Raw genomic sequence first — 24,739 nt, 5'->3', positions numbered from 1 at the left:
TAAATCAGTTCGTGTCTCTCCATCTCAGCTCCCTCTCTAATAGTGATTCCTCAGCTTCGCCTCAATCTTGCTTAGTGCAGAGCATCTGCTTGTGTGCTTTGTCTCTAACTCCTCTTTAAACTTCATCTTTCTTCTTTCATTGAACTTCTCCTTCAGACAATGTGAAATCCATTCAGCTGGACTGTTCCCCCCACCTCCTCTCTGTATTTCCCAGCTGTGAGATGGAGCCAAAAGCTTTGTCATTACCTGACTTCAGCCACTGCAGAGCAGCACCCCAGTGGTTCTTGGTTAACACGATTTGTTAGTCAAGCATTTTTCTGCTGCTCTTTGCCATCCCTTCCCTATCCTGGTCCTTCTCTTCATGTCTTCTCCCTCCTTCTGAACAGATGGGATGCACATCTCAGTAGGTTTTCAATAGGGTGCTTTTTTTGCCATCCCAATTCTTATACATAATTTCCAGGGAAAAACAGCTGCACCCCAAAAACCAGTGGGTTTTCTGTACCAAACCCCCTCTGCACTCAATTTGGGAAGGTCGGGAGGCTCTGAATGTGCTGGGCTCTTTAATCTCTTTCACAAGTCTTCTGTAAGGTGCTGCCAGTTGCAACCTGCCTGTCCACCAGCATCATAAAATGAGCTTCTTGCCCCATGTGCTCTCCCTCAGTTTGGGTTTCTCAGGCTGCTGGAGCAGTGCATAGGAGAGGAGAGGCAGTGCCACTTACAGGAATGAACCAAATGGGATAACAAAGTCCACTTGTTTCGGTTGAATAGTGCTGGTTTTGTTCCTGGGGAGCATCTCTGTCCTTTAGGCTCGGACAGGAGGGGAGAAGCACTGAAAAAATAGCTTCTACAGACCTATGATGGCCAATAAATTAGGACGCTGTGGTCACTGGAACTGTTATTGTGGTTTAAACTGCTACTGCTTACCCCATGGAAAGAAAATGCTTTCTGTTTTGTTAGGGGCTTAGAGGGTTGATTGCTTCCTGCTGTGCACTGGGCTGTGTTGGGATAGCTTTCACAACCTGGTTTGGGTCTTTGGAGGTTGTATGGATGCTGGAATATCCTCCTTCATGCCACAGCCACCAGCCTTGGTCTCACTTAGCGAGCACAAGGCTGTTGTGTTGCCAAGCTCAGATCTTGAGCTGGGATGCCTGGGGTTACTTGAATCAAAGCTGCTCTTTCCATTTGTCTCCTCCTCTGGGTTTTTTTGGTGCATTGGGCCACAAAGCACCAACGGACCACCCACAACCCCAGAGATGGGGTGCTTGTGCCAGCAGAGCACATGGTGTGTTATGGGCAATCAGGTGTTGGCAATTATGTGGCTGAGTACTATTGCTGAGTGTTGTCTTGGGCTTGGCTGTTGGAACAGCGAGGCCAGTCGTCCCTGTTCTGGATTTTCCACCCCTTTTCCACTCCTTTTCCACCCCATCTAAAGGATGTGCACAAACCCTACATCTGCAGGGAGAGTCGCAGTGCGCTGGAAATGGGTTGTATTGATGAATCTCTTGCTCAATGGGTAGCATTGGCCAAGTGACCCCAGGTGCTCAGCTCTGTGCCTTCACTGCACAGGAATAATCTGCTTTTTAAATACTTGGATATCTGCTGTTGGAAAGCCTGTGTAAAAGCTGTATTTTTATTAACTCTATTTCCAAGTGCCTCAAATCTCCTAAGCAGTGAGGTTAATATGAGAAATTGAGGCATAAAAGGAGATTAGTGGGAAACTTAAGAATCTCAATAGTTCCTTCTCAGGCCACTTTTATCCTGGCATGAGGAGAGTATTTTTTAATCACTTTGGAAGTGATTTAAACCAAATTTAGCAAATGCTTTTAGTCTGGACCAAGCATTTCTCTAGATGATATTATGCTGCTGTAGCGATACTGATTTAATGGTACTACTCAAAGTAGTAAAACCTTTTCACATTGGCAAGACCTCAGCTTGGCAGAAGACACCCCAGCAGCCCCAGGCTGCTCAACGGCATCCATGGGTCACTCTGTGCCCAGCTCTGCCCTCTGAGAAAGGAAAGATGCAGCTGAAGGCTGTGATTGAAATCTGCAGCAGCGTAAGTACAGTATCAGTCTGTGAACGCTCATATTTTCCTTGGCAAGCTGTCTGACTGTAAACAGCAAAATATTCCAACACAGGCTTCTTTTTCCTTTCCTTGCCCAAGCAATGAGTTTTCCCTACACATTTCTGTCCTGGTCTTATTGCTTCAGCATGTAGTGGAGCTATTTTTCCCCTTTTTCTCATTAAAGAAAATTGCAGCCCCCCCTCTCCTTGTTATATTTGACGTCTTTGTCTCTAGATGGCAGGAGGCTGTTTCCAGTGGTTGCTTACCACAGCTTCTTGGCATGTGCACAGGCTTGAGGGATGTAGTGCCCAGCTGGAAAAAGGCAGACAGCTTTCTCTTTTGCAGTGATGCCCATAAACTAGGAGCATTGAATCCAAGCAAGTTAAGTGATAGCTTGTGTCTGTTCAGGAGTGTGTACTGAATGCTGTAGGGAACTGCTACAGCAGAGGTGAAATGGGGTTTTGCTTATCTTAAACAGGTCTCCCATTTGAACAGGTATCTTTTTACTCAGTTGGGTTGACCAGGTGTTGTAAACCCTCAAAGGTGAAGGGAGGTCTTGGGCGACATCTGACTGCAGAGCTTCCCAGTGTAGTTTTCCTGTTCTGTCTGCTGTGATTGTTTCAGGTTTCAGTGTTACTGATGGCTGTCAGCACCAGAAGGTGTGCTGCTGTTTGCTGTCTCATTTTGCTTCCCTCAGGTTCACTTTTCCAAGGTTAACCAGTGTTTGTAGCACCCAGGGGAGCAGGCAGGAAGCGAGAGCATCCTTCTGCCTCAGCGAGGACCATCCTCTCCCTGTCTGCTCCATCCCTGCCTCTTAAGCTCGTACCTGGCCCAGAACATGGTTGTGCCGTCCTTTGTTACTGTAAGTCCTAGTCTGAGTCAGAAGTAACATACCCATTAGCAGTTGCAGCTTGTTGGTGTGTCTGCTGTAGCCTCACCTAAGCAATGCTGTTTATCCCCCAAGACTGCTCCACAATAAGCAGAAGAGGAAGCAGGGGTGGTTGGAGCTTTGCTTTGCAAGTTCCCACTCTGAGCTGAAGCACTAAGGTTGATGCTCTGGTTGGGAAGCCTGTTATATGCAAATACACTCCTTAGTTTTCCATCCCAGTGGCTACAGTCAGAATAGTGTGGAAAATAAAGCAAGATTTTAGCCCTGGCTGAGTTCACCAAGTCTAGGAGAGAGCCTGTTCTTAGGCTCTGTGCGTGCTGGGTCCATGGGGAGCTCCTCTAGCAGACACAGCTCCCCTTTTGGCTCAGAGTTGAAAGAGATGGATGCTGTGTCATGTTTTATCTCACTCCATCTTAAAGGCCATGCAAGAAAAGCAAGTGGAGAATCGCAGCACTCTTACTCGGTGTCACAGCCTCCCCAAAGCAGCTCCCACTGCAGCTGCAGTTTGGAGTAGCCCTGAAGCTGCTGACGTCTGAGTGGTCCTTGATAGCCCTTGGCAGTCTGCTTCCTGCCAGTCCTTTGCTGAATGAAGGTCAAACCCAGGGGAAAATTGAGCCCAGTCCATCTTAAACTCACCTGCTTCCTCCTTGAAACTGTCAGTGTAGTAACCAAGAGGGTTTGCTCTTCCTAAAGGAGACAGAGTACAGCAGGACAGGGGAGAGCAAGCTACTGTATGGTTTGTAATAGGGAACTGGGGAGACTTAGGGTCCTGGGCACGGGATCTGTCCAAGGGCACAGGAGAATACGTGTACACCACCATGTCCTGGTTCTGGCTCAGTACCTGTAACTCTTTCTCTATAACTGTTTGAAGTCTTCCAGATTCGCATTGGATGTAACGAGATGATGATGAAGTCTTTTGTGGTGACTTTTTCGTGTAGTAAACATGGCCTTTCACAGCTCTGGGGCGTGGACTGTAATGAGCTTGGAACTGTTTGTTCCTCTGGCAAGCTGAAAGGTTGTGAATGCATTGGAGTGAATTCACTAGGCATCTTTGATCAGCTCCATTAAGCATCTGCATAGGCTCCAACAGAATGATTATGTTAGGAGACAGGATGAAATAACTCGGATTGACAATCCGTTTTTTGAGGATAGTCATTGAAGTGAGGTTTATATTCTTCCAGAGCATGAAGGATTTGGGAGTGACTTTAAAGGAAGTATTGAATTTTAAGGAAGGATTAAGTAGGGTATTTCTTCCTGAAAAAGGATAAAAAGCACTGTATTGTTAAACACGTTAACTTCCAAATGTGGGATAGTTACTTCATATGTATATACACAACCTAATCTTCAGGGCTGCGTATTCCTTGTTGGGCATAATGAAGTGAACCAACAGGAGGAACCAACAGAAGCACTGATTTCCACCCCTTCTCTCTGCTATGCACACTCATGTTGCCTTTCTATACGGCACTGCAAAAGCCTTGCCCACCGTATGACATCTACAACAGGCTGGACATAGCCTGCAAGACAAGGAATGAGCAAGTCAGGTCCAGCAGCCTCAGCAGTGGGTGCTTTTCATAGCTTGGCCGAGGAAAAAGCCTTCTTGTCTCCTCGCTGACTCTTCCTCTCAAGGCTCCCATTAGTTCATGTGCAGCTCATGGCTGAGCCTTGTAAACGGTATTCCCGGTTACCCTTCATTGGCCCCAGGAGGGAGCAGTGAATCAGAGCTTTTGGCCCTGTAGAGCTTCTTGCTGAGTGGATGTGCTCAGGATGTGGAGCAAGAACAGTTTGGATAAGGCCAGGCAGGCCCACGCTTCCTTGTGACCTGCTGGCTACCAAAGAGCAGCACTGAGCGCAGGGGCAGCAGTGTTTAAGCTGTCTTTACACCAAGGTGCATCAATAACTAACACTCATGTTTGCCTCCTTTCCTCAGGGTTTTCCTGGTGATTTCGGGGAGCGAGGACCTCCAGGCATCGATGGGAGCCCAGTAAGTTGATGGCTTTTCTCTCTATTGCCCTGTTCTGCATCACACTGGTTAGACTGATAGAAGTCTGTAAGCTTGCTGTCAGCTTCTTGCATTTTGGTTTTGACCCTCCTGAAGAACAAATGTGCATCCCTGCCCTGCTCCAGCATGCTGTGAATTGCCGTGTTCAACTCAACATCCTGTAACTGCCAGGTCATCACGTTGCCATTTCATTTCCATCTCCATTGCCTTTCTCATGCCTTGGCCTTGACAGATGCTTCCTCATCCTGAAGAGATCACCAGGAGGAAAGTCATGAGAGGAAAGGCAGGGGTGTTGCTTCTGATGAGCAGGCAGGGGTGTTGCTTCTGATGAGCAGGCAGTGGTTGGAATGTGTTGTACCACAGGGGCTGATGCAAAGCCTATGAGCCACAGGAATCATCTTGTTGACTAGTGTGCTTTGCATGAGGCTTTGTATGAATATAGTAGAGAGACATGGGCCAACAGGCAGAAGGTCATATTATCATAAGGTGCCCACAGATGGCTACTTGAGTGCATGTGAGCTCTCAGAGGAGCAGGCCACGTACTCAGCTGTATAGAGGTCTGAGATATGTGAAGAGACACATTCCTTTTCATTGCATCCTGTTTTGTGATGTAGGTTAGCAAGCTGGTACCACTTGGTTTGCATCTCTCTAGCCTGTAGATTTAAGCTTCTAAAGTACTCCAAACTCAGCAGCTTTTCTTATCCAAGATGAATGTTAATACTGCTGTAGGAAGTACCAGATTCCCCATTCCAGTGTCTGGGAGCACCAAGAGACAGACACCATAGCCCAGGCTTCTGCTGCCCTGCTCCCAGGGCTGCAGTGGGAGAATCCTGAGTTCTTGGCTTCTCTCTGGTCTCCATCTGACCCCTGCTGGCTTTCCAAGAATGGGATGTGTCTCCTGGGAATTGGGTCAGGATGGTCACAGAGACCATTTAAGCAGCAGGATGCTGATAAGGTTGATTTTGCTCTGCTTTTGTAGCACTTAATACCAAACAGTTGCATGTGCACTGTTCTCCACTCCTCACAAAACAGGCCCTTGTGGATTGCAAAAGTTCTCACTGTATTCATTATTCTAAGTTAATTTCTGAATGGCTTTCTTGGTTCTCCCTCAATTAGCATGTGAGCAGAACGGATTCATCTTTCAGATTCCTGCTGCCTTGGTTGTTCACACACAATCTCAGCACTGCTCTTGGTGTTTGATGGAGTGATTTCTGTGAGGGTAACAACACTCCGCGTGTGTCGTCAAGTTGCCATTCATCATGCATGCAAAGTAAAAGTTATCTTCACGAGCAGCTCTGGTTGCCAGGGCAAGCCCAGCCACGCTCCAGCCTTTGTGGGAACTGAGCACAAGAGTCACAAATGCAGTGAATTGAAAGAATGAGATTCCCAAGGAACACTTGTGCAGGACTTTTCCTATCCTTCAGTAGACTTAAGCCATGGGTCCGAGTAGAATCAGTGATCCCAAAGCAGAAGTCTTTCTGGATTGTACTGCTATTTCCAGCCAGGAAGAGCAGAATCCTGGAGGTCAGAAAGAGGGTTGTTTGTTTTTTTTTCCCCAAATAACTTGTTTTGGCTTCTTTCACATCTGCAAGTTGTCCAAGCCCCATTCAGAAGATGCGCTCAGTGTCAGCTGAATGCCAGTTCCCAGAGCATCGGAGAAGAAGCAAAGTCCCTCCTGTTAATCCACCCAGAAGGATTGCTCCTTCTTTCATCTTATCAACGGCTTTTAAATATTAATGTGCCTTGGAGATTGTAGAATGGAAACAGACTGCTTCAGCTGCCTTAGAGGGAGGTTCACAGGGTCACAAGCGGAGTCACAGACACAGAGAAATGCCAGGAAGTCTGTTTGCGGAGCACGGCTTTGCTAGGTGGGGTAATGCAGCTCAGTTGTGGGCAGGCTGCCATAGGTCCTGGGCAGCCACATGCTCTGTTTGATCCACTGAGCACTCGGTGCTGCTGTCGCATGGGGGTGGCTGAAGCCGACTGTCTCTGATCTTCTTTCCATCCCCTCCAGACAGAGCAAAGGCTCTTCCAACCACAGGGGCGTTTTTCCCTCCGACCAACTTGCTGAGAACTGTTGAGCCATCACATTCCACATCCCTGCTCCCGGAGCGCTTTAGCCACTCCAATTAGTCTCTTAATCACAGGAATTAGACATGGGAAAGGGCTGTTGATTCATCTCCTTGTCTCTTGTCCCAGTGCCCGGTTCATGCACTGAGGAAAGGAGAATAGAGCCTGATTTCCCTCGCAGGTCAGGGCCCAGCCTGTCATTACTGATAGCCAGGAAGGAGCACCTGCAAATCCTTCATTTCCCAGGCTGGGGAATGGCTCAAATTAAAAGCTATTCCTGCCCACATCTCTCTGGGGAGTCCACCCCCTCCTTTTCCAAGAGGAAATCCTCTTGTGCTAGATGTGAGGCTCTGAGTTTCCACATTTCCCCTTTCTCTTGAAGAATACCCACACGGCATAGCTCGGAAATCCAGGCAGTCCCTCCTGGACCAAGAGCTGCCCATCCACCCTGTCTGCATCCCAGCCACCCTTGGAGCCTTACTGGGAAACCCAGGCCACCGTGCATCTCCAGGGGGTATTCCCTCTGCTTGCTAAGCATAGTAATGCCAGGCCTTGACTTAAAGCTTGATGCCGACCTTATTACAGCATCTCCAAGGATGCAGAAATCCCACCCGTGAAAACAATTGCTCCACAGATGTCCCAAGTATGCAGGAAAGGAACCAGCTGTAAAAAAAAAAGCCATTTTAGGCTGGTTGAGATGATGAAATGCTTTCTGTGTGCGCTTGCCCAATAGTCCTTTACTCCACTTCCCATCAAATAAACACACGGAACCCTTTCCCTAAGGAGGCTGAGCACGTTTGGTCACGTTACAACCCCTTCTCTTTCATTCTTTCACTAGGAAAAGCTTTCCATAAAAGGGGAGCTTTATTGCACTGAAGGGGGGCTCCACCAGATGTGCACCATAAACTGAGCTGCTCTGTCAAAGCAAGTAGGCAGCGTGATCCAGAGCAGGGGTAGGGCTGTCTGAGCCAACGGGGAGCTCAGCGTTTCCAATGCACTTGTTTTGAGAGGCTCCGTTGGAGATGGGAGCGTGTAAGAGCAGGTCCTTGCCCTGACAAGCACTCTCAGTGCAGCAAAGGAGACATGGGGACAGGCTGAGCATCACATCATTGATGTAGTATTGGGGACCTAAAGAGCTGACTTGTGTGGGTCTGACACAGCTTCCCAGCTGCACATCACCTGGAAATGTCATCAGGCACCTGCATGGCTTTGGAAAGCTGGAGCAGAGGGAGTTTGTGAAGCTGAGAACTCAAAGCAGCCCACAAACCTAGCTAGCAATCTGTCCTTGGAGCAGTGAGCTGGGAGGTGCTCGGTGCTTTCCAAAGTGCCCTGCTTGGGAGCAGTCTGTAAGAGATGGAGAACGGGCACGGAGCCCAAGATGGAATCTCTGCAGTCCCTCTCCTGCTGTCTGCAGTGTGATTACAAGTGATTCATCCTCCAAGTGAGTGCAGGAGCTGCCCCCCAGGGACAGAGGTGTGAGCCACATCCCTGTGGACAAGCTGCAGCCCGAAGGCTAAGGGCTTTTTCTGAAGGTGAAAGCAATGGCTGGTTGATGGATGAGGCAGAGCGCAGAGGATGCTGCTGGCTCCCCACCTTAAACCGGCTCTTAGATACAGGAGGCACAGCCTCAGGGCACCGTGTATTCCAGACACGTCCCCAGGGGCCATCAGCCAGCACCAGAAGCTCTCCATACCCATCGTACCCTCTTCCCAAACTATCAAATTTCATTTTCATCCCTATGAGTTTTACTGCTCTTTATCCACTCACAAAAACCCTTCCCCTTTCCCAGTGCTAAGCAATAGATTTCCTTTCCTTCCCTTCCCACCTTAGTTTTGCTGTCCCCTACCCTGGTCCCTCTCCCTGCCCATGGCTTCACCTCACCCGGGGCAGGCTCCCTCCTGCTCTGTGTAACGCTGCTTCTGTCCATCCTGCTCCTGGGAGAAGCCAGCCCTGCGTGTGGAGAGGATGCACTCGCACACAGGGAAGCTCTCCATCACTTCGGCTGGGGAAGGGGCGATAGAAAGGGGAGGGATGGTCTCTTCCCTTCCCTCCCTTCCAGCTCTAGAAACACGGAGCTGCTTTCAGCCTGCACACAGTGCGTCCGTAACCATGTTGGTTTGTCTTTCCTTTTAGGGAGAATTGGGAGCCCCAGGTCCTCCTGGAGTCCTTGGACTCATTGTAAGTACAAAAACAAGTGGAGATCTGGCTTCTCGGCCCTTTAACCCTTTCAGCCTGCATAACTGTGCGCAGATTGTCTGCTTCCTGTGGCAGGGCAGCAAACAGGAGTGGTTGTAAGGGGAGGTTGCCTGGTGGATTGGGAGGTGGAGGGGGGCAAACCCTTCCTAAGCCAAAGGAAACAGATTGAACCTTTACTGTTAGTGCTCCTTTGATAACCTGTGTCAGGGTATTTCTCCAAAGATGCAATGTGCATCCTACACCAGGGCCTATCCTTTTAAAACACAAGTCCCTATAAGCAGTAACCTCAGGGAATCCCAGTTCTTGCTCCCTGGAGAGACCATGGGCAGGAAGGCTCTGTCCTCTGGGTATACAGGGATTTTACGTGCACTGTCACCATCCCATCACTAATCCAGGTAATTACGTACACAGCCAGATTCCAGCCTTCATTACAGCAGGAGATAAATGGCTGGAAGGATGGGTGGCATCTCCTCCCCTGGCAGCTGTGCTGGGGGTTAGTGTATGCCCCGCTGAACACATCATGGTTTCTTTTTAGGTCTCAGTGCCTGTTTCGAGTTATTTCCTTCCATGCATGAGAAGCAGTAGGCTCTGCTAGCACTGCAGCATTCTTTCAAGATGATTCCTCCTCAGCTAATCCATTGCCCTGAATGGTTAAAAACCTTCCCCTTTTGCCTTTCCTTAGCTTAAATTATAGGTGTGTGTAGGTCAGGTGAGATCAAGGCCTCAATTGCCCTAATACTGCACACAGAGCACAAACCCCAGGAATCTTAGACTCTGTGAAGGGAAAGCTGAGAATATCCTGATGCAAGTATTCCCATCTTGCAGATGGGGCAGTTGGGCAAAGATGGATTAAGGCTTCAGAATGGTTTTTGTGGAGCCAGGAATTAGGTTTGTGTTTCCCTTTGTTAGTGGAAATGAAAGCATCTGCCTTAGACACAGCAGCAGAAAGGATGTGATCCTGGCAAAGAGCGGTAAGAGGAAGATTGCCATTGAAACAAATCTGATTGAAGGTATTGTCCAAATTGGATCATATTTCTCCAAGCTTTTGGAAGGATTTGTCTTAACCTGGTTGCTATTATCTCACAGGTATTTATTTGTTAGAAAGTGGCAGGCCAGGCACTATAAATAGGATTGAGTTCCTTACAGAGGTGATGGAGTCCTCCCCACGGCGCTGGCCCAGCCAGTGCCTGGGATACATCCCAGGGCCAGGAAGAACAGGTTTTGCTGGAGCTGATCTGGAATGAGCACAGGCAGTGTGTGGTTTCTAACCTGCCTTTGTGATCATGTTTGTCCCACATTAACTGCAGCCACTCAAATAGCACCACATTCTACGTGGGGTACAACTAAACTGTTGTGTTCTCCCTGACTGTCCCCACGTAGCACTGCGTGTCCTAGACCAGGATTCAGCTCCATCACCAGGTACCCGGAGTCTGCCACCTTCTCTGTCTTGATCAGTTAGGTTGGTTTCTACTGGCACCCCAAGTTTTTTGCTGGAAAAGGGCAAACCCGGCAGACCTCCTTTTGTTGCTGAGCCTGGTCTGGCTTAAACTTTAAATACGTCTCCTCCCTTCCCATTCGGATGAAGGAATCATCATTCCTGTTGGGAGCTTCTTCCTGGCTTTACTTTTAAGGCAAAAAGTCAGGCTTTTGCAGTGCTGTTTTCCAGGAATCCCTTGCTGCAGCACTGGCAATTAGCTGTTGTCATTCCCAGTTCTTCTGTTGGTACCACTCTGAGCAGCTAATAATTTCAAACAGAGATTCAGGTCAGATTAAGATCTGAAACTGAATCAGATCTTATACCCCAGGGTTATATGCAACTCCTGAGTTCAGGATGCTAAAGCATCTCAAGTGGGATTGATCTAGCAGCAACCTCCTCCATCCTCCTGGGAAGAAGGGGGCACATCCATCCTGCATTTTCCTCTCTGTGGGACAGCACCAACCTCCTTCCCTGGGGTCTGCAGCACGGAGCTCACTCCATATGGCATCAGTACAGTGTCTGCTGCAGACCCCATTCAGTCTCTTCCTTCCTTCTGTCCCATCTACAGTCACGCCAAGGGACCGGCCGGGTCCCCGGCTGCTCCAGCACCCTGCAAGTGTTTGGGTTTGCTGTTTGAGAGGCTCAGGAGCAGAATTAGATGCAACTCAAAGCCTCTAATTAACCATGTGGGCAAAGCTTTAAGTAAACTCCTTCCCACAAGCAGCCTTTATGCTGAGAGGTATGAAAAGAGCATCTGTTGAGGCGGCTGCAGCTCTCCTCCGGCAGAGCCTCCCCTGTTTATTTACACACTGCAGCGAGGCTGGAGCACCCCATCACTGACTCTCTTCATGGGCAGGAAGCAGCCAAAGCCTGTTTGAAAGCCACTGAAGGCTTTCTTTTGTACATGCACACGCCGGTACACCAGCATCCACAGCTCCAGGGTCCTCCTGTGCTCCAGTCTCTCATATGAGCCCCAGGACACGATGCTATCAGCAGAATGGCCATGCTGATGAGGCACCTCTGTCCCTACCACCTCCCATTCCTCCTCTCTCCTCCCCATGTTGCTTTTAGAAATCAAAGCTTGGCAGTGACCTGAATTTCTTGACCATTGTCTTTATTGCTGTTTGGGCCTGTGTCCTGTTTAACACACCCTCAGATCCCATCCGGAGAACTTGAGAATACTCTAGAATCATAGAATCATTGAATCATTGAATCACAGAATGGTTTGGGTTGGAAAGGACCTTCAGATCATCCAGTTCCACCCCCCTGCCATGGGCAGGGACACCTCACACTAAACCATCTCACCCAAGACTCTGTTCAACCTGGCCTTGAACACTGCCAGGGATGGAGCATTCACACCCTCCCTGGGCAACCCATTCCAGTGCCTCACCACCCTAACAGTAAAGAACTTCTTCCTTATATCCAATCTAAAAATCTATCTCTGATAGATTCTTCCCGAGAACAGGAATAACTTCATCAAGAATAAATACGTTCCAGGATTGTCTTAAACCTGCTCAATGTTTTAACGTTGCTGATAGCGAAAGAGGGAAATGAATCCATTCAAAAGCTAGGAAAAACATACCAAATTGTTTCTCAGATCCTACCCCAGCTGCACACTTCAAAGTGGCTTCTTAATTAATTTTCCACTATTTTGCCACTCATTTACTAGCCTGAATTCCTCATCTATTTAAGTGAATCCTGGGTTTGGAGCCTCACCACACCACCCGACACCCGTATCTCCTGCGGGCATAGGATGAGCTGACTATGGGGGACAGCTCGCATCTCCAGTGGTTAGTGCCAAGGGGATTTGGGGTCTGTGCTTTGCGGTGAGAGCAGGATGTGAACAGGAGCTGCTGCTCTTCCCTCACATGCCTGCGAGGCGAACACCCTGTGCTGCTTTTACTTAGAGGCCGTCTACACGTTAAAAGCCTCTTGACTCATGCGAGGATGCTGCTTCTGCTGAAGTCAGTGGTGCAATTCCTTCGGGATACTGAGAGATGGGAGAGGAATTTCTGAACGTGCACTGTTGGGTTTTCACCTGATGACTCGTAATTCTTCTTCTCTTACCAGGGTGACATGGGCTCTGTTGGACCAATAGGCTATGCAGGACCAAAAGGCGTAAAGGTGAGACAGTAACTGAGCTGTGTGAGCTTTTGTCCCTCTGCAGCAGGGCTGAAGATTATCCTGCTCCTCCCTTGGGTAATGGTGACTGACCAGCCCATGAAAGGCTCTTAAAGGATGTGTGATGGAGCACCTCTGGGACCAGTCCGGCACTTTGATTTAGGGTTGTGCCAGGCCAAGGTTGTGTCTAAGCCACCAGCCCCATCAGGGACATCAGTGTCATAGACCTGGGCAAGTCTTCACAGTGGCTCAGTCTCACTTTGAACTCTCTTTTGTTTCAGGGGCTGATGGGAAACCCTGGAGAACATGGACTGAAAGGTGATAAGGTGATCTGAATACTCCCTTATTGCACTGTGTTTTAATTTTGCATGTGAAACCCCCTTTCTAGCTTCTCTTTCTTATCCAACACCATGGCACTGGTTCCATTCTGGCTGTCTCTTTGCTCCCATCTTCCCACCTTCCCTTCTTTCTTGACACTCCAGTTTTGATGTATCTCCCCCATCCCCTTTTCCATGGAGTTCTTGTGTTGATCAGATCCTCATTGGAGCTTCTATCTCCCACTGATGACAGTAACTGTAAGATTATCTGGTGTTTCACTGGGCTTTTATGGGTTTATATGGGTTGCATGATGGCATAGGGAAGGAGGGCGAAGACCTAGGAGCACTGACAATGGATTTGCATTAATGCATGTGATGTGTCAAAGCAGTGCAGCTCACTGGATCAAGCGACCCAGCTGGATCCCCAGGAGCACTGCTCTGTGTTAGGTACCTCTGCTCCCATTCAGAGGCTCACCTCAGCTCAGCCTCCTGTCGAGAGGAAATTGCCTTATGCCAAACGGACATAAATCACTTTAAAAGAATGAGAAGGGAGAAGGGGCCTCCATTGCAGTGATTTATTGCTGCTGGCACAGAAATGTGCAGCTTGAGCTAAACCAGCATGAAGCTGTGTGTGGAAATGTCTCACTGTCACGAGAACCATCCTCCTACAGGTATTTGACTGGAGGATTTATTTAGTCTGAAGGAGTGGGAAGTGCAATCATTTATTGTTGGTCCTGATTACTCAGGAGGGCAATGGAAAATGGCCATTAAGTGTATTCTCCTCTTCCTGTCTGATGTTTTATTCTCCTGTTCGATGTTTGCTTTTAGAGGATGATTTAGCAGCCCAGAACTGCACAAGGGGGAAGTAGTGTCAAGCCAGTTGATTCCATTCTGCTCCTATTATAGAAGCTCTTTCCATGGCTTCTGTGTCTGCAGTTTCCATTTCTCCCTTGCACCGCCTTTTCACTTGTGTAGAGAGGAAGAACAGGGCAAAAGAAGGACTTTTTGCTTGAGAAGAAGCTTAAGACATTATAGCTTCCTGGGTATTGGTCTCCATCACTTGTCGCAGGTTACTCTGTTTATCCCCAGTATTTATCCAGCCACTGCTATCACAGTAACCAAACAGTTTGCAGCTCTCCCAGAGTTATCCCTAGAAAATACTCCCATGTGCAGAATTATCCATCCTCCCCAAGTAAGCCCTTGCTCAGTCTTGCAGCCTCTCTCCTGAGGTGCAGGAAAACCTCTTGTTTCCCTCCTTGCTACCTCTCCCACTACATTTTCCTTGGGCAGCCTTCCTAGGTTTCATTACAGCTTTTTCCCAATCCAAGACTGACAGTCCATCCCTTCTACTCCAGCCTCCTCTGTCCCTAATGAGTTGACTTTAGTTTGAATATCCTGGGTGCTGTCAAACACTCGGATTGAACCAGCAGAGATTCCAGAGCCAGAGAGAGCTTCCAAACACCTTGTGCATACCCTTTCCAGCGGCCAAACAGCCAAAGGGTGGGAAATACAAGGTAAAGGAAAATCAGGCCCACTGAGGCATCGATGACCACGAGTCTCGTATGCTCAGGTGAAGGCACAAGCTCTGGCATTGCCATTTTTAGCTGAAGCATCAGAGTTTGCTGCACTTGTTTGCATGGGGATAGACAAAGTTCATCAGCTCTCCTTACATTTAAGGGAGAATTTGGCCTGAAACAGCTTTGTGGCTTATTCAGTTATTTGGTTTTCTGATTTGTTGGCCTTGCTGTTCAGCTGGTTGGCCCAGCTCATAATACAGCCCTTCTCCAGCTGATCAAAAGGCTTTTGCATTCATTTACTCATTCCCACATTCCCTTAGCGAATGGCACCTTTAAGTCTTTTTATTTTCTCTCACTCTGATTGGGGCATCTGGAGTAAAACCACTCATCCCTTTTACAGCTTGCTTACATTTGTGTTTTAATTGTTTATGTTCTGGTACCACTAAGGAATTTATATATGTGTGTATATATAATGTATATTATATATATAATGTATATTATATATATTATGTATATAATATATAATGTATCTTTTATATATAATATATATAATACATATCTGGTCTTCTTAATTGGAGCTGGTCTTAGAACTATCTGACTCAAGGAAATGCCACATGTAGGAAAACAGAGGCAGGATCTCTGTTTTCACTTAGTGCCTGATTGGGCTTGGGTCACAGAAAGGACCCTGCCCAGCACAGAGGGATTGACTTCTGCTGGAGCTTCCTTCTGTGTTCTCTCACCAGTCATACCACTGTTTGTTTCTGCTGTTATTGCTATTTTTAGGCTGAGACTTCTTATTTAAAGGCTTTCTCTGGTCGCCTACTATTCTTTCTGTGTCCATTAGCTTTTGACTTCAGTATAACCCTTCATCATCTACTTCAGACAGATCTGTCTTACTGCTATGACCAGAAGCATAAGCAGCCTCCCTGAATCTTGTATTTATTCTCTATGTCTATGGGTCTGAAAGTTTGCCTCTTGCCATTCTTGAAACGTTTCCAGACCACAGTTGTATGCAGCCTGCTCTGCAGAGAGCCTTATTCATAGCTTGGTCACCTCCCAAGTAAGAGAGTTCTCTCTGCTTGATGTTGAAGATGCAATTCCAGGAGTGAACTTAGCTAGCTAGTTGGGGATGATGGTCCAGTCACCATGTAGCAACCTTTTCACTGCACATCGGTGTGGCTCAAGCATACCCATCCCACTGTATGAATATATGAGCCTATGAGGTCCCTGATTCCCTTTATTTCAGCCTTGCAAGCTGTTTTCCCACAGTGCATTCACCAGGAATGCTGCAGAAGGAAGGGCTGGCAGAGCTGATGTACAGCCCATAGAGCAGAAAGCTGTGTTGGAGCCCAGGAGTCCTGTTTACACCCCAGCTTGTGAACAGGGTTCAGAAATCAGTTGAAGACACATGGTTTCCCATAGGGGTTGAGCTGCCATCTGCCAACTGTCCAAGCATCTTCCCTTGAGACATCTCTGAAAGTCATACACGAAGTGTGTTGTGCATGCAAGATAAATGAATCCAGGTACTAGTGAATCAAAATTCCAGCAGCAAATCAACACCTTACACCAGTGTTTTTCACTGATTTTTGGACTTTGTTGTCCTTTGTTGCTTGTTCAGTATTCCACAAGGTGCAGCTCAGTTAATCCCAGGCATCACATAGTGGAGGCTAGGCATGAACCAGACCAAGGGGCAACATCCCACTCCTCCTGCATAAATCACATCTAGCAGCTAGGGAGACAAGTACAGAGCACACCAGTGCTAGCCAGCCCCTTCTGGATCCCCCATACAAGCTCTTGGTACCACAGTATTTAATGATGCTTTTTACAGCTTCAGTTTTCCCACAGAATGGGTCCTTCTATTCTCTTTGGAGCAGGGAGGGTTGCATCTCCTCCTATAAGGAGGAGTGGAATTACTGTATAACCCTGAAATAAAGAGTGGTCTTGAGAAGACCAAGCAACAACACAAAGGAAAGGCGGAGGAAGTGGAGGAAATCCAAGCTGCTTGTTCACATGAAGGAGTTCTGTGAATCAGGACACCTGTAACTTGTGAAGGACACGGCTCAGTGAAATACCTCTGGTAGTTCTGCAGTGTTTGCTCCTCCGAGCAGGAAGTCTTGGGGAAAGACATACCCCAAGTGAGGGGGTTTTGCTCATTGCCCTCCTCTGCGTCTTGCACACAGCATACCCCCCTTGCACTTGCAAATCTATCACTTCCCTTGCAGCCCCCTTCTGTGTTATGTGGCGTGAAGAAGGGCCACGGGGTCTCTGAAGCTGCATTTCTTTTTATAGGTGAAACATGAAACAGGCACCATCCCATAGGCAGAGCCTGTTTGTAATTTCAGATCATACATTCCTCTTCCTCCTCCCCCCCACGAGCAAAGTCCTCACAGCCCCTTTTCAGCCTTTTTTAACAATAAACATGCCTGACCTCTTCCCTCCTTGTCTTGCCCCTCACATTAAGGGCACAGACACCAAATCACAGTTCCAGATTTATTGTGCTCAAGGCAGGTGAGAGGGGATGCCTTAGTCCTTTGCTTTAAGATGTTACTAACCATCACAGATGGATTGTTCGTGGGCTATGATTGCTCTGCTGTGCTATTGCAATAGCACAGATAAGAGATGTGTTTTGTCTTCCCCGCTTCCTTCTCACCTTCTCTAATGCCTATTTCTTAGAGCTGTTTGAAAACTCTTTGTCACATAGTCACCATCCCACTCTACTTAAAGGTCAGTGATAAAGGTTTGTTCCTGCCTTTTGCTATGCTCAGGAAACTCTTTCCCTATAGTAGTCATTTCTCAATGTCCAGGTATCTATTCCAATGGCCATTTCTATTGCTGGGGAGAACACTGCTTAATGAAAGATAAATCCTTTTTTGACCCTTCTTATAGGGGATAAAAACAAGGAGTTTTCAGAGCAAGCAAAACTATTTTCCTGCTGTTCTTCTGGCAGGAGCCAGCGTAAGAGTAGATTTCAGTGGTTTAAACCCTGGACCAGATAAAAGAGAAGATGAGAGAAACCTTGCAATGGTTGGAAATGAGCTGGGTCATCCAGTAGGTTTCTTGCCATCTCTATTGTATCCAGTACTTGGGGTTCATCCGAACTGAAGCTGTGTAAATAGCTGATTGTTTCCATTTGCTTGCATTGCCAAAAAGGAGAAAAAAAAAGAGAGATGGAAAATAGTTTAAATGAAGCAAAAAGTTGGTTGTTTGACTCAAATTAAAATATTTTAGGTAACCAACCAAATGGGTAAAATTAATTTAACTTTTTTTTTTGTTTAAGAGCAACATTTTTGCTATATAAAAGGTTTGTTTTGAAGCTGCTTTAGTGAAATGTTCTGGGAACATTTACCAAAGCACTTAGGCAAATTTAGCATGAATCCATGAAATGTTTCCATCACTCAATCTGCATCGTTCCCAATTAGTTTTCTCCTGCACAAGCTGTCTCCAAATAGTCTTTCCCAACTCAAGCCTTGACCCTCCACAATTTCATTATCCCCTGCATGTTTCTGAGGTTGTGACAATTATTTCAGCTCTCTGATAACAAACGAGTGGGTTTTGCTTGAGTAGAAGGAGACTTCCTCTGCCGTCTCCTTGTAGACTTTGGCTCTGTTGCAGGAGCCCATATGTTGGCCATGTGGGCTATGGTTGAACATACAACTCTCTGCATTCATATTGCTTCTTCCCTTCCTGGGAAACCAAGTTTAGAGGTATGTGCTGTGCATGGGACAGAGTTCCTCCGAGTTATTTCTGTTGGGTCTCATTGTACCAAGTCTTTAGAGTTATTCCTCCTTCGACTTCCCAAGAAGAATTTTCCTTTCTTTGCCCCATCATTGACCCATCCTTTAAGTAAATCACTAAGTAAACGATGTTGGTCAGGAGGTCATCTGCTCCAACAGCCTGCTCACAGCAGGGCTAAGAGGTGATGCAAGAAGAAAACCTTCAGGGGTACTTATATTCTCTCCGGGGAGTCAGGATCTGTTACAGTGGTCCAAAGAGGGGAAAGAAAGATAGCTTGATTAGGAAATACTGCCAGTGATGCTGTGCCTAAAGATGGGGTTTCCCCCCCCCACACACACACAATGAACACCAGCCTCCTGGGGTATCTCAGCCTAGATATTGGCAGTGAGATGGAATTCAAGCATTACTAGAAGTTACTCATGTATTCTTTCAGAATAGGATTGATTTTTGATGCCAGCACGAGGATACGCTCACAGGAACCCTGAGTATTGTTTTCTTTTCTATAGAGCCCTGTGAGAGAAAAGGCCCATTCATTGAAATCTAAGCTAGCTCCTCTGTTCAGCTGAATCTGAACACTTCACCACCTTCACTGTTGCTGTTAGCCAGAGGAATTCAGCCTCTTCTTGCAGCTTCTATACACAATGCTTGGGAATTTGTATTCTCTCTCCTGCAGTTTCATTTCTCACTTTAGAATCAGTGTTGGGAAATACATAGTTTGTTCAGGATTGTTGTTAGAGTTAACATGATCTGCAGTCTGCCAGCAGTTCAGTTTTGCCTGGAGCTGGCAATGAGATTTGTTGCTGTACAGTGCACTCTCTAGCACCTAGCTGGGCACTTTGGCCATTGCTGTTGCCTGTTTTAACCCTCTGGTGATGTGTATCCAGGGTGATCAGGGAGGAGCGGGTGTCCCAGGAGATATCGGCTTCCAAGGAGACAAGGTAATTGATTTTCTTTTCTCCATCGTTTTCTTTCTTTCCTACATAATAGAATGTGTGGCCACCGGCTTTCTCGGCTCACCATAAGCCATGAGGAGCTGGAACTAACTGCATCCTGCTGTCAGGTCTCCCTGCCTGGATAGTTCTCATTAGGGGTACATTGTGCCTTGCTAAAATTCATGTCAATATATGGATTTTGTTGTTATTCATAATAAAAGTAGTTCTATAGGGGCTTTCTATAAAAGGGGGCCATATCCCCTGATAGAAATGGATGTGATGGGGTGGAATTGATGAGGGTGGGTGTGAATGTGTGTGGTCCAATGACTTCTCCCCTGTGACTACAGCACGATACTGAGTTCAGCTGGCTGATGCTGTACTGAGCGATGCACTGGAGCCTACATGGCTCTGAGCCACATCCAACTGCAACAGCTCATGTGTTCTTTGGGGCTAAATTCAGCCCCAGCTTTAGCAGAAACATGTCACTGTCCCAGCCCCTTGCAGGGCTGAGTTTAGCCCTTAGAAAGTGCTTCTCTCTCCATGCAGAGGAGATGGAGAATATGTATTTTTGTGATGCTTCACTGTGTTCTGAAAACCTGTGTCTCTCTCAGGGCAGCCAGGGTTTGCCTGGGGTCCCTGGGGCACGAGGGAAAGCAGGCCCCTTGGTAAGTAACCGAGCATCCTCTGCTTCCTCCTCTCCCTGTCTAAAGGCTCTGCGTCCGGCTGGGAAGGGGTGTGCTGCTCTCAGCAGGGAAGCCACGAAACAGCTCACTTTTCTCCATGTTTTCCTGATTTCTGCAGGGAAAAGTCGGTGACAAAGGTCCAGTCGGGTTTCCAGGACCGCCTGGCCCTGAGGTATGTCCCGCCTCCTCTTCTAGCATCCTTTTCCTAGGTAACTTCTGCAGCATCCTTTCTCCAGCACTCCCCCATGATAACGCCTCTCTCTTACCTTTGCTTTGCCTCTGCAGCAGTAAACGTCTGCAGCTCCCCACGGAGAATCGGCTCTCTGATAAACACCCATATGGCAACTGATGGCTGTTGAGATGCCAATCTCCTGTCCACACAGGAGGTGTTCAGCTCTCAAGCTGTGTACAGACAGGCCCACAGAGGGTTTTGATTAGGAGGAATATGCATGGAGCTGTTGCTAATTCAAACGGAAAGCGAGAGCCAGACGCTGCCTCCCACATGGGCACCCAGCCCGATGGAGAAGGGACGGCTGCTGCTGCTCACCACACCTGAGCTCTGACATATTTACCAGCCCCAGACTGGTGTGTCCATGGCCCTGCTTTCTGGCCCTTTTTGTTCTCCAACTCCTTTTGCCGGGCAGAACAATCATTTATTGGATCTTGCATCTCACTTTCCACCCATCCTCCTCTTTTCAGCCTAGGGCTTCACTTCTTTTCTAGGGTATGATGGTACATGAGTGGGGATGAGGTAGAGGGGATCCAGATGGGTTCAAGACCCATCCTACATCTCGTGTTTTCCTGTTTTTTTCCTTCCACTTTTTTTCATTGATATTATGGAGGGATTTTTAAGTTTTCCCCCACAAAATACCAATTCCAGTAGAAAAAGGCTCTTCCTGCCCTTACAGGAAACGTATCGTAGTGATACCTTAAATGCAGGATCAGCTTCCCCCAGCTTCATAAGCAACCAGGCAACATCTTTGCAATGTTCAAGAGCCCTTTCCAGCACAACCAATGCTGTTTTCCCATCATCAGTGCTCTGGTATGTTGCTGGGTCTGGAAGGGCTCTCGGCTGAGTGCTGCCACTTAAGCAATCGTTCCTCTCTGTTGCTATTGGAAATAACCACAGATTCCTTTGTTTGGTTGGTGGGTGGGTGGGAAGGAGCCGCTGCCCGGCTGAAGGCAGCAGCTAATGAGCATGTCAGCACCTTTCCTAATCCCTCGCCTGCTTCCCTTTGTCGCCGAGGCGTGCAGTTGGGCTCCTCGGAGCACTGAGGTTATGCGCTGACTCGTAAAGATTAATTAAACCCCAAACTGCCAGTTCGAGCTGCGTGATGACAGCAAGGCCCTCACAGCCATAAACCTGCCAAGAAGATGGACCTAAAGGGAGCTGCTGGGAAAAGGCTGCTCTTGAATCAAGCCGATAGCGCTGCTCCCATCACCTTGTTCCATTCCCTTTGGAAGCGGTGCCGTGGCCCGCACGCGGGCACCGCATGTAATGAATGTCTCAGCCCTTAGCCTTGGGTTAAAACTCTCGCTGAAGCTGGCTGCAAAAGTCCATCCGTGCACCCTGATCACATCTCCTTCTCCTCAGGGCTTCCCAGGTGACATTGGCCCACCAGGAGAAAACGGTCCTGAAGGCCTGAAGGTGAGCGGAGCAGAGATTGGAGCAATGTGTGGGGTGGGAAGCAGCCAGGGAAAGCAAAGTAGTGGGAAAGGGGGGGAGATAGAAAGCCCTGGAGGTTCCTAAAGATTGTCCCAGCCAGCATTTCAGCTTGGTCTGTTTGGCTTGAGGCCCCTCCAAGTGCAGGGTTTTCTTTTTCTGTAACAGAATTGACATTGGATGATGTCCCGTGGCTGTGAAAGAGACTTTCTCATTTTAATTGCCCTTCTGAGCTTGTGTTTCTGTCTTCTGAGTATCTTTTCCTTCGGCTTTTTCTCAGGGAAAGCCAGGAGCACGAGGTTTACCTGGGCAGAGAGGACTGCCTGGACAAGAGGTGAGTGTCCTCGGACCAAAAAAGCAGCTTGGATTTAAGGAATAATGTTGAATTTTGAAGATTAATGAGCGCTGAAATGGTGCCTTCAACTTGAAATCCTTCAGTGCCTCTGAATCTGGACGCAGATGCTTGTATTCAGCAATCAGAGACTTGTGGAAGAAGAGCGTCCCTTAAGCTGTGAGCTTTGTTTCCAGTCGCCTGCATCTGCTGACCCTAAACTCTACATTGGCTTTTTAATGTCTATTTCCTCCAGACCCACACAGAATGGGTGTTAAGGCCCTTTTCCCTGCCCATCCCCTTGTGCAGCCATGCCCTGACCTGGCTTTTGCTTTTGGCTCCTTTTAAGTGTGTTTTATTCCAACTGAGACCTGCAGACTCCATGCAATATCCTTTCGTAAAGGGAGTGCATAGATTAGAATCGCTCTTCTGCAAAGGTTCATGTGCCCCAGCATCTCAGAGCTTGCTGCTTTCTCTTATCACTTCATATGAAAACTTGAAGCTTCATTCCTGTTGTGGTCACTAAGGAGCAAATGTCATTGATTTAATGGAGCTGCAAATGCTTTATATATACTGTAAGGCCTGAGTCCTTTCTATTTGTCCTGTTGTAACCCCAGTGACTTCAATGTAGTTTCTTCTCCTTCAGGCCAGTGTAAGCTGTTTGTCCAGTCATGAGAGATTGTGCAAATAACACTGAGTGCACACATGGGCAGGAGCTCATTTTAACAGCACTAATAACTCCTAACTTTTTCTGGGAACTCTTTTGCTTGGTCCCTAAATGGGATTAATGCAAATTAGCTCATTTATTTGCACTGAAATAAGGGGGAAAAAAAATATTCCAGGCAATTTACAAAGGCAATCAAAGCCCTGCATTCCAGGTTCACGCAGGCATGACCAAGCTGCCTTCAATTTACCCTCCTTAGTGAGTGTAAAAGTAAAACTGAAGACATGGGCATGGAGTTTGCATGCCTGTGCCTTTACCACTGTGGTTACCCAAGGTCAAGGTTGTGTGTTACAACGCCTTTAGAAATGGGGTGCGTTGTGGGTGGCTCGTCTGAGCCCATTGAGCTTGGAGCCTGGTTTCCAGTCCTATCTTCATCCTGCCAGCTCGTGCCACCAGGGCTGACCACCTAAATGAGAGCAGCCAGAGCTGCCAAGGGCGCTCCTCTCTTGGCAGTTGGTTTTAGACACTTGAGATGACTTTTGTGAAGCTTAATTGAAGGTCTCTTAGAAACTGCAAATCTGATCCAGTCACATTAGAAACTGGTACAGAGCCAAGGGAAAGGACTGGGTCCAATTGCTGTGTGAGATCTTGAGATAGCTCCATCCTGCGGCATGTGTAGTCCCGTTTGGAAGCAAAAGGGAAAGCTTCCCATGGCTGCCAAACAGTTCTGTGGGAAGTTTTGTAACACCCTTTTTGTGGGGGGGGAAAGAAAAGGGAAGAGAGAAAAGTAGACAGCTCTACAGCATTCGTATCCCTGCCAAATCAAAGGAAACAGAGTGATGCGAGCATGTCCAGGGTACCACATGGGCCATAGCCAGCCCTTGATAGACCAGATCAGCTGGTATTGATGTCGGTCAAATTTTGGATGGCTTTTGCTGGCAAAACTTGACTTTTATTATTATAAAATAATATTATTAAGTAATATGACATATTATTGTTTTCCATGAGATGGGGAAGGGTGCTGAGCTGCCTGCTCTGAGATACAGAAGGACTCGGCTGTTAAAGGTGGCAGCTGAGCACACAGCCTGTGTTTAACTGCTGCTCGTGCTGCAGACCTTTCGTTCTTGCTGCATGGTAAATACAGATTTTGTCACTGCTTTGCCTTTGATTTTCATCTCTTGTCACCTCAGGGAGATGAAGGACCCTTAGGACCACCGGGAGTCCCTGGTCCAGAGGTAGGTTTCAGTGGTTTATTCAGTTACTATCAACTAACTAATGCAATTGTAGTTAAATTAACATAGAGCTTCAAATCGCTTGGTTTGGGGAGTGATTTGCCCTTAAGAAATATTGTCTTGTCCAGAGCTTAGTTTGACTGCTTGATGCAGGATCGTTCAAGTCAAGGAAGTGCCTTGCACACAGGGTGTTGAATGGGACTCTATAACTTTCTTGAAGTCTCAGATTGTGAAAATTCCTCTAATATTTAAAGAGCTCATCCTCAAAATCAAGCACATTGACTGGAAACCATCTCTGTAAGCAGCCCTGATGTTCCTTCCTTGACTCACAGTGCTTTTCAACAAGTGGAGGGAAAGCAACTAAAAAGACCAGTGAGAGAATGTGCTTTCCTCCTGTGTTGCCTTGGGCTGCTGCATCTCCAGCACCTTGGATTCACAGGGTGCTTTGTGAACATACACAGGCACACTGCTGCGACCCAGGGCAGCTGCAAGCCTTTGATATTCATTGTTTTTCCATGTATTTCAGGGTCGATCAGGCCGGAAGGGATTCCCAGGGAGACCTGGTCCTGATGGTCCAAAGGTGAGGAAAGAGTTTGTTTGTGACTGGGGAAGCAGCAGGTGGAAGGGAGGAAAGGAAAAGGGAAATGCCTTTTCTCACCTTTGCCATGCTCCAAGCTTAGGATTTTCATTCCAGAAAGGACAAGAGGAACTGAGGATTTCCCTCAGATTTTGGGGTCTCGGTTTCTGCTTGGTTTCTTCAGCAAAAGGAACGATGGTGCATTTTAAGCCATGTGCTTTATTATAAACAAGTGTGTTCCTCCTTTGATATTAACCAACTCCACCATCCC

The 24,739-nt window shown here is 47.5% G+C and overlaps 1 protein-coding gene across 2 annotated transcripts in view; it reads left to right on the top strand.

Moving 5' to 3' along the window:
- Positions 1-24,739, top strand: part of COL27A1 (collagen type XXVII alpha 1 chain) — a 151,734-nt gene that overhangs the window by 59,313 nt on the left and 67,682 nt on the right. For both annotated transcript variants that reach the window (XR_009747519.1, XM_061477045.1), the window contains exons 13-23: positions 4,882-4,935; positions 9,157-9,201; positions 12,767-12,820; positions 13,099-13,143; positions 19,271-19,324; positions 19,930-19,983; positions 20,120-20,173; positions 21,596-21,649; positions 21,945-21,998; positions 23,850-23,894; positions 24,418-24,471. Coding sequence is in view for 1 of the 2 variants with exons in the window: in XM_061477045.1 (XP_061333029.1) it covers positions 4,882-4,935; positions 9,157-9,201; positions 12,767-12,820; positions 13,099-13,143; positions 19,271-19,324; positions 19,930-19,983; positions 20,120-20,173; positions 21,596-21,649; positions 21,945-21,998; positions 23,850-23,894; positions 24,418-24,471 (567 nt within the window). In the remaining variant the exon portion in view is untranslated. The remainder of the gene's footprint in view (positions 1-4,881; positions 4,936-9,156; positions 9,202-12,766; positions 12,821-13,098; positions 13,144-19,270; positions 19,325-19,929; positions 19,984-20,119; positions 20,174-21,595; positions 21,650-21,944; positions 21,999-23,849; positions 23,895-24,417; positions 24,472-24,739) is intronic.

This window comes from Pezoporus flaviventris, unplaced genomic scaffold (assembly GCF_033815535.1).
Source record: "Pezoporus flaviventris isolate CSIRO_AGI_PZ_B2104156 unplaced genomic scaffold, CSIRO_AGI_Pfla_v1 ptg000097l, whole genome shotgun sequence".
In the NCBI taxonomy this organism is placed as follows: Eukaryota; Metazoa; Chordata; class Aves; order Psittaciformes; family Psittacidae; genus Pezoporus; species Pezoporus flaviventris.
Note: the sequence above shows the minus strand (reverse complement) of the source record. Positions and strands in the feature narration are given on the sequence as shown.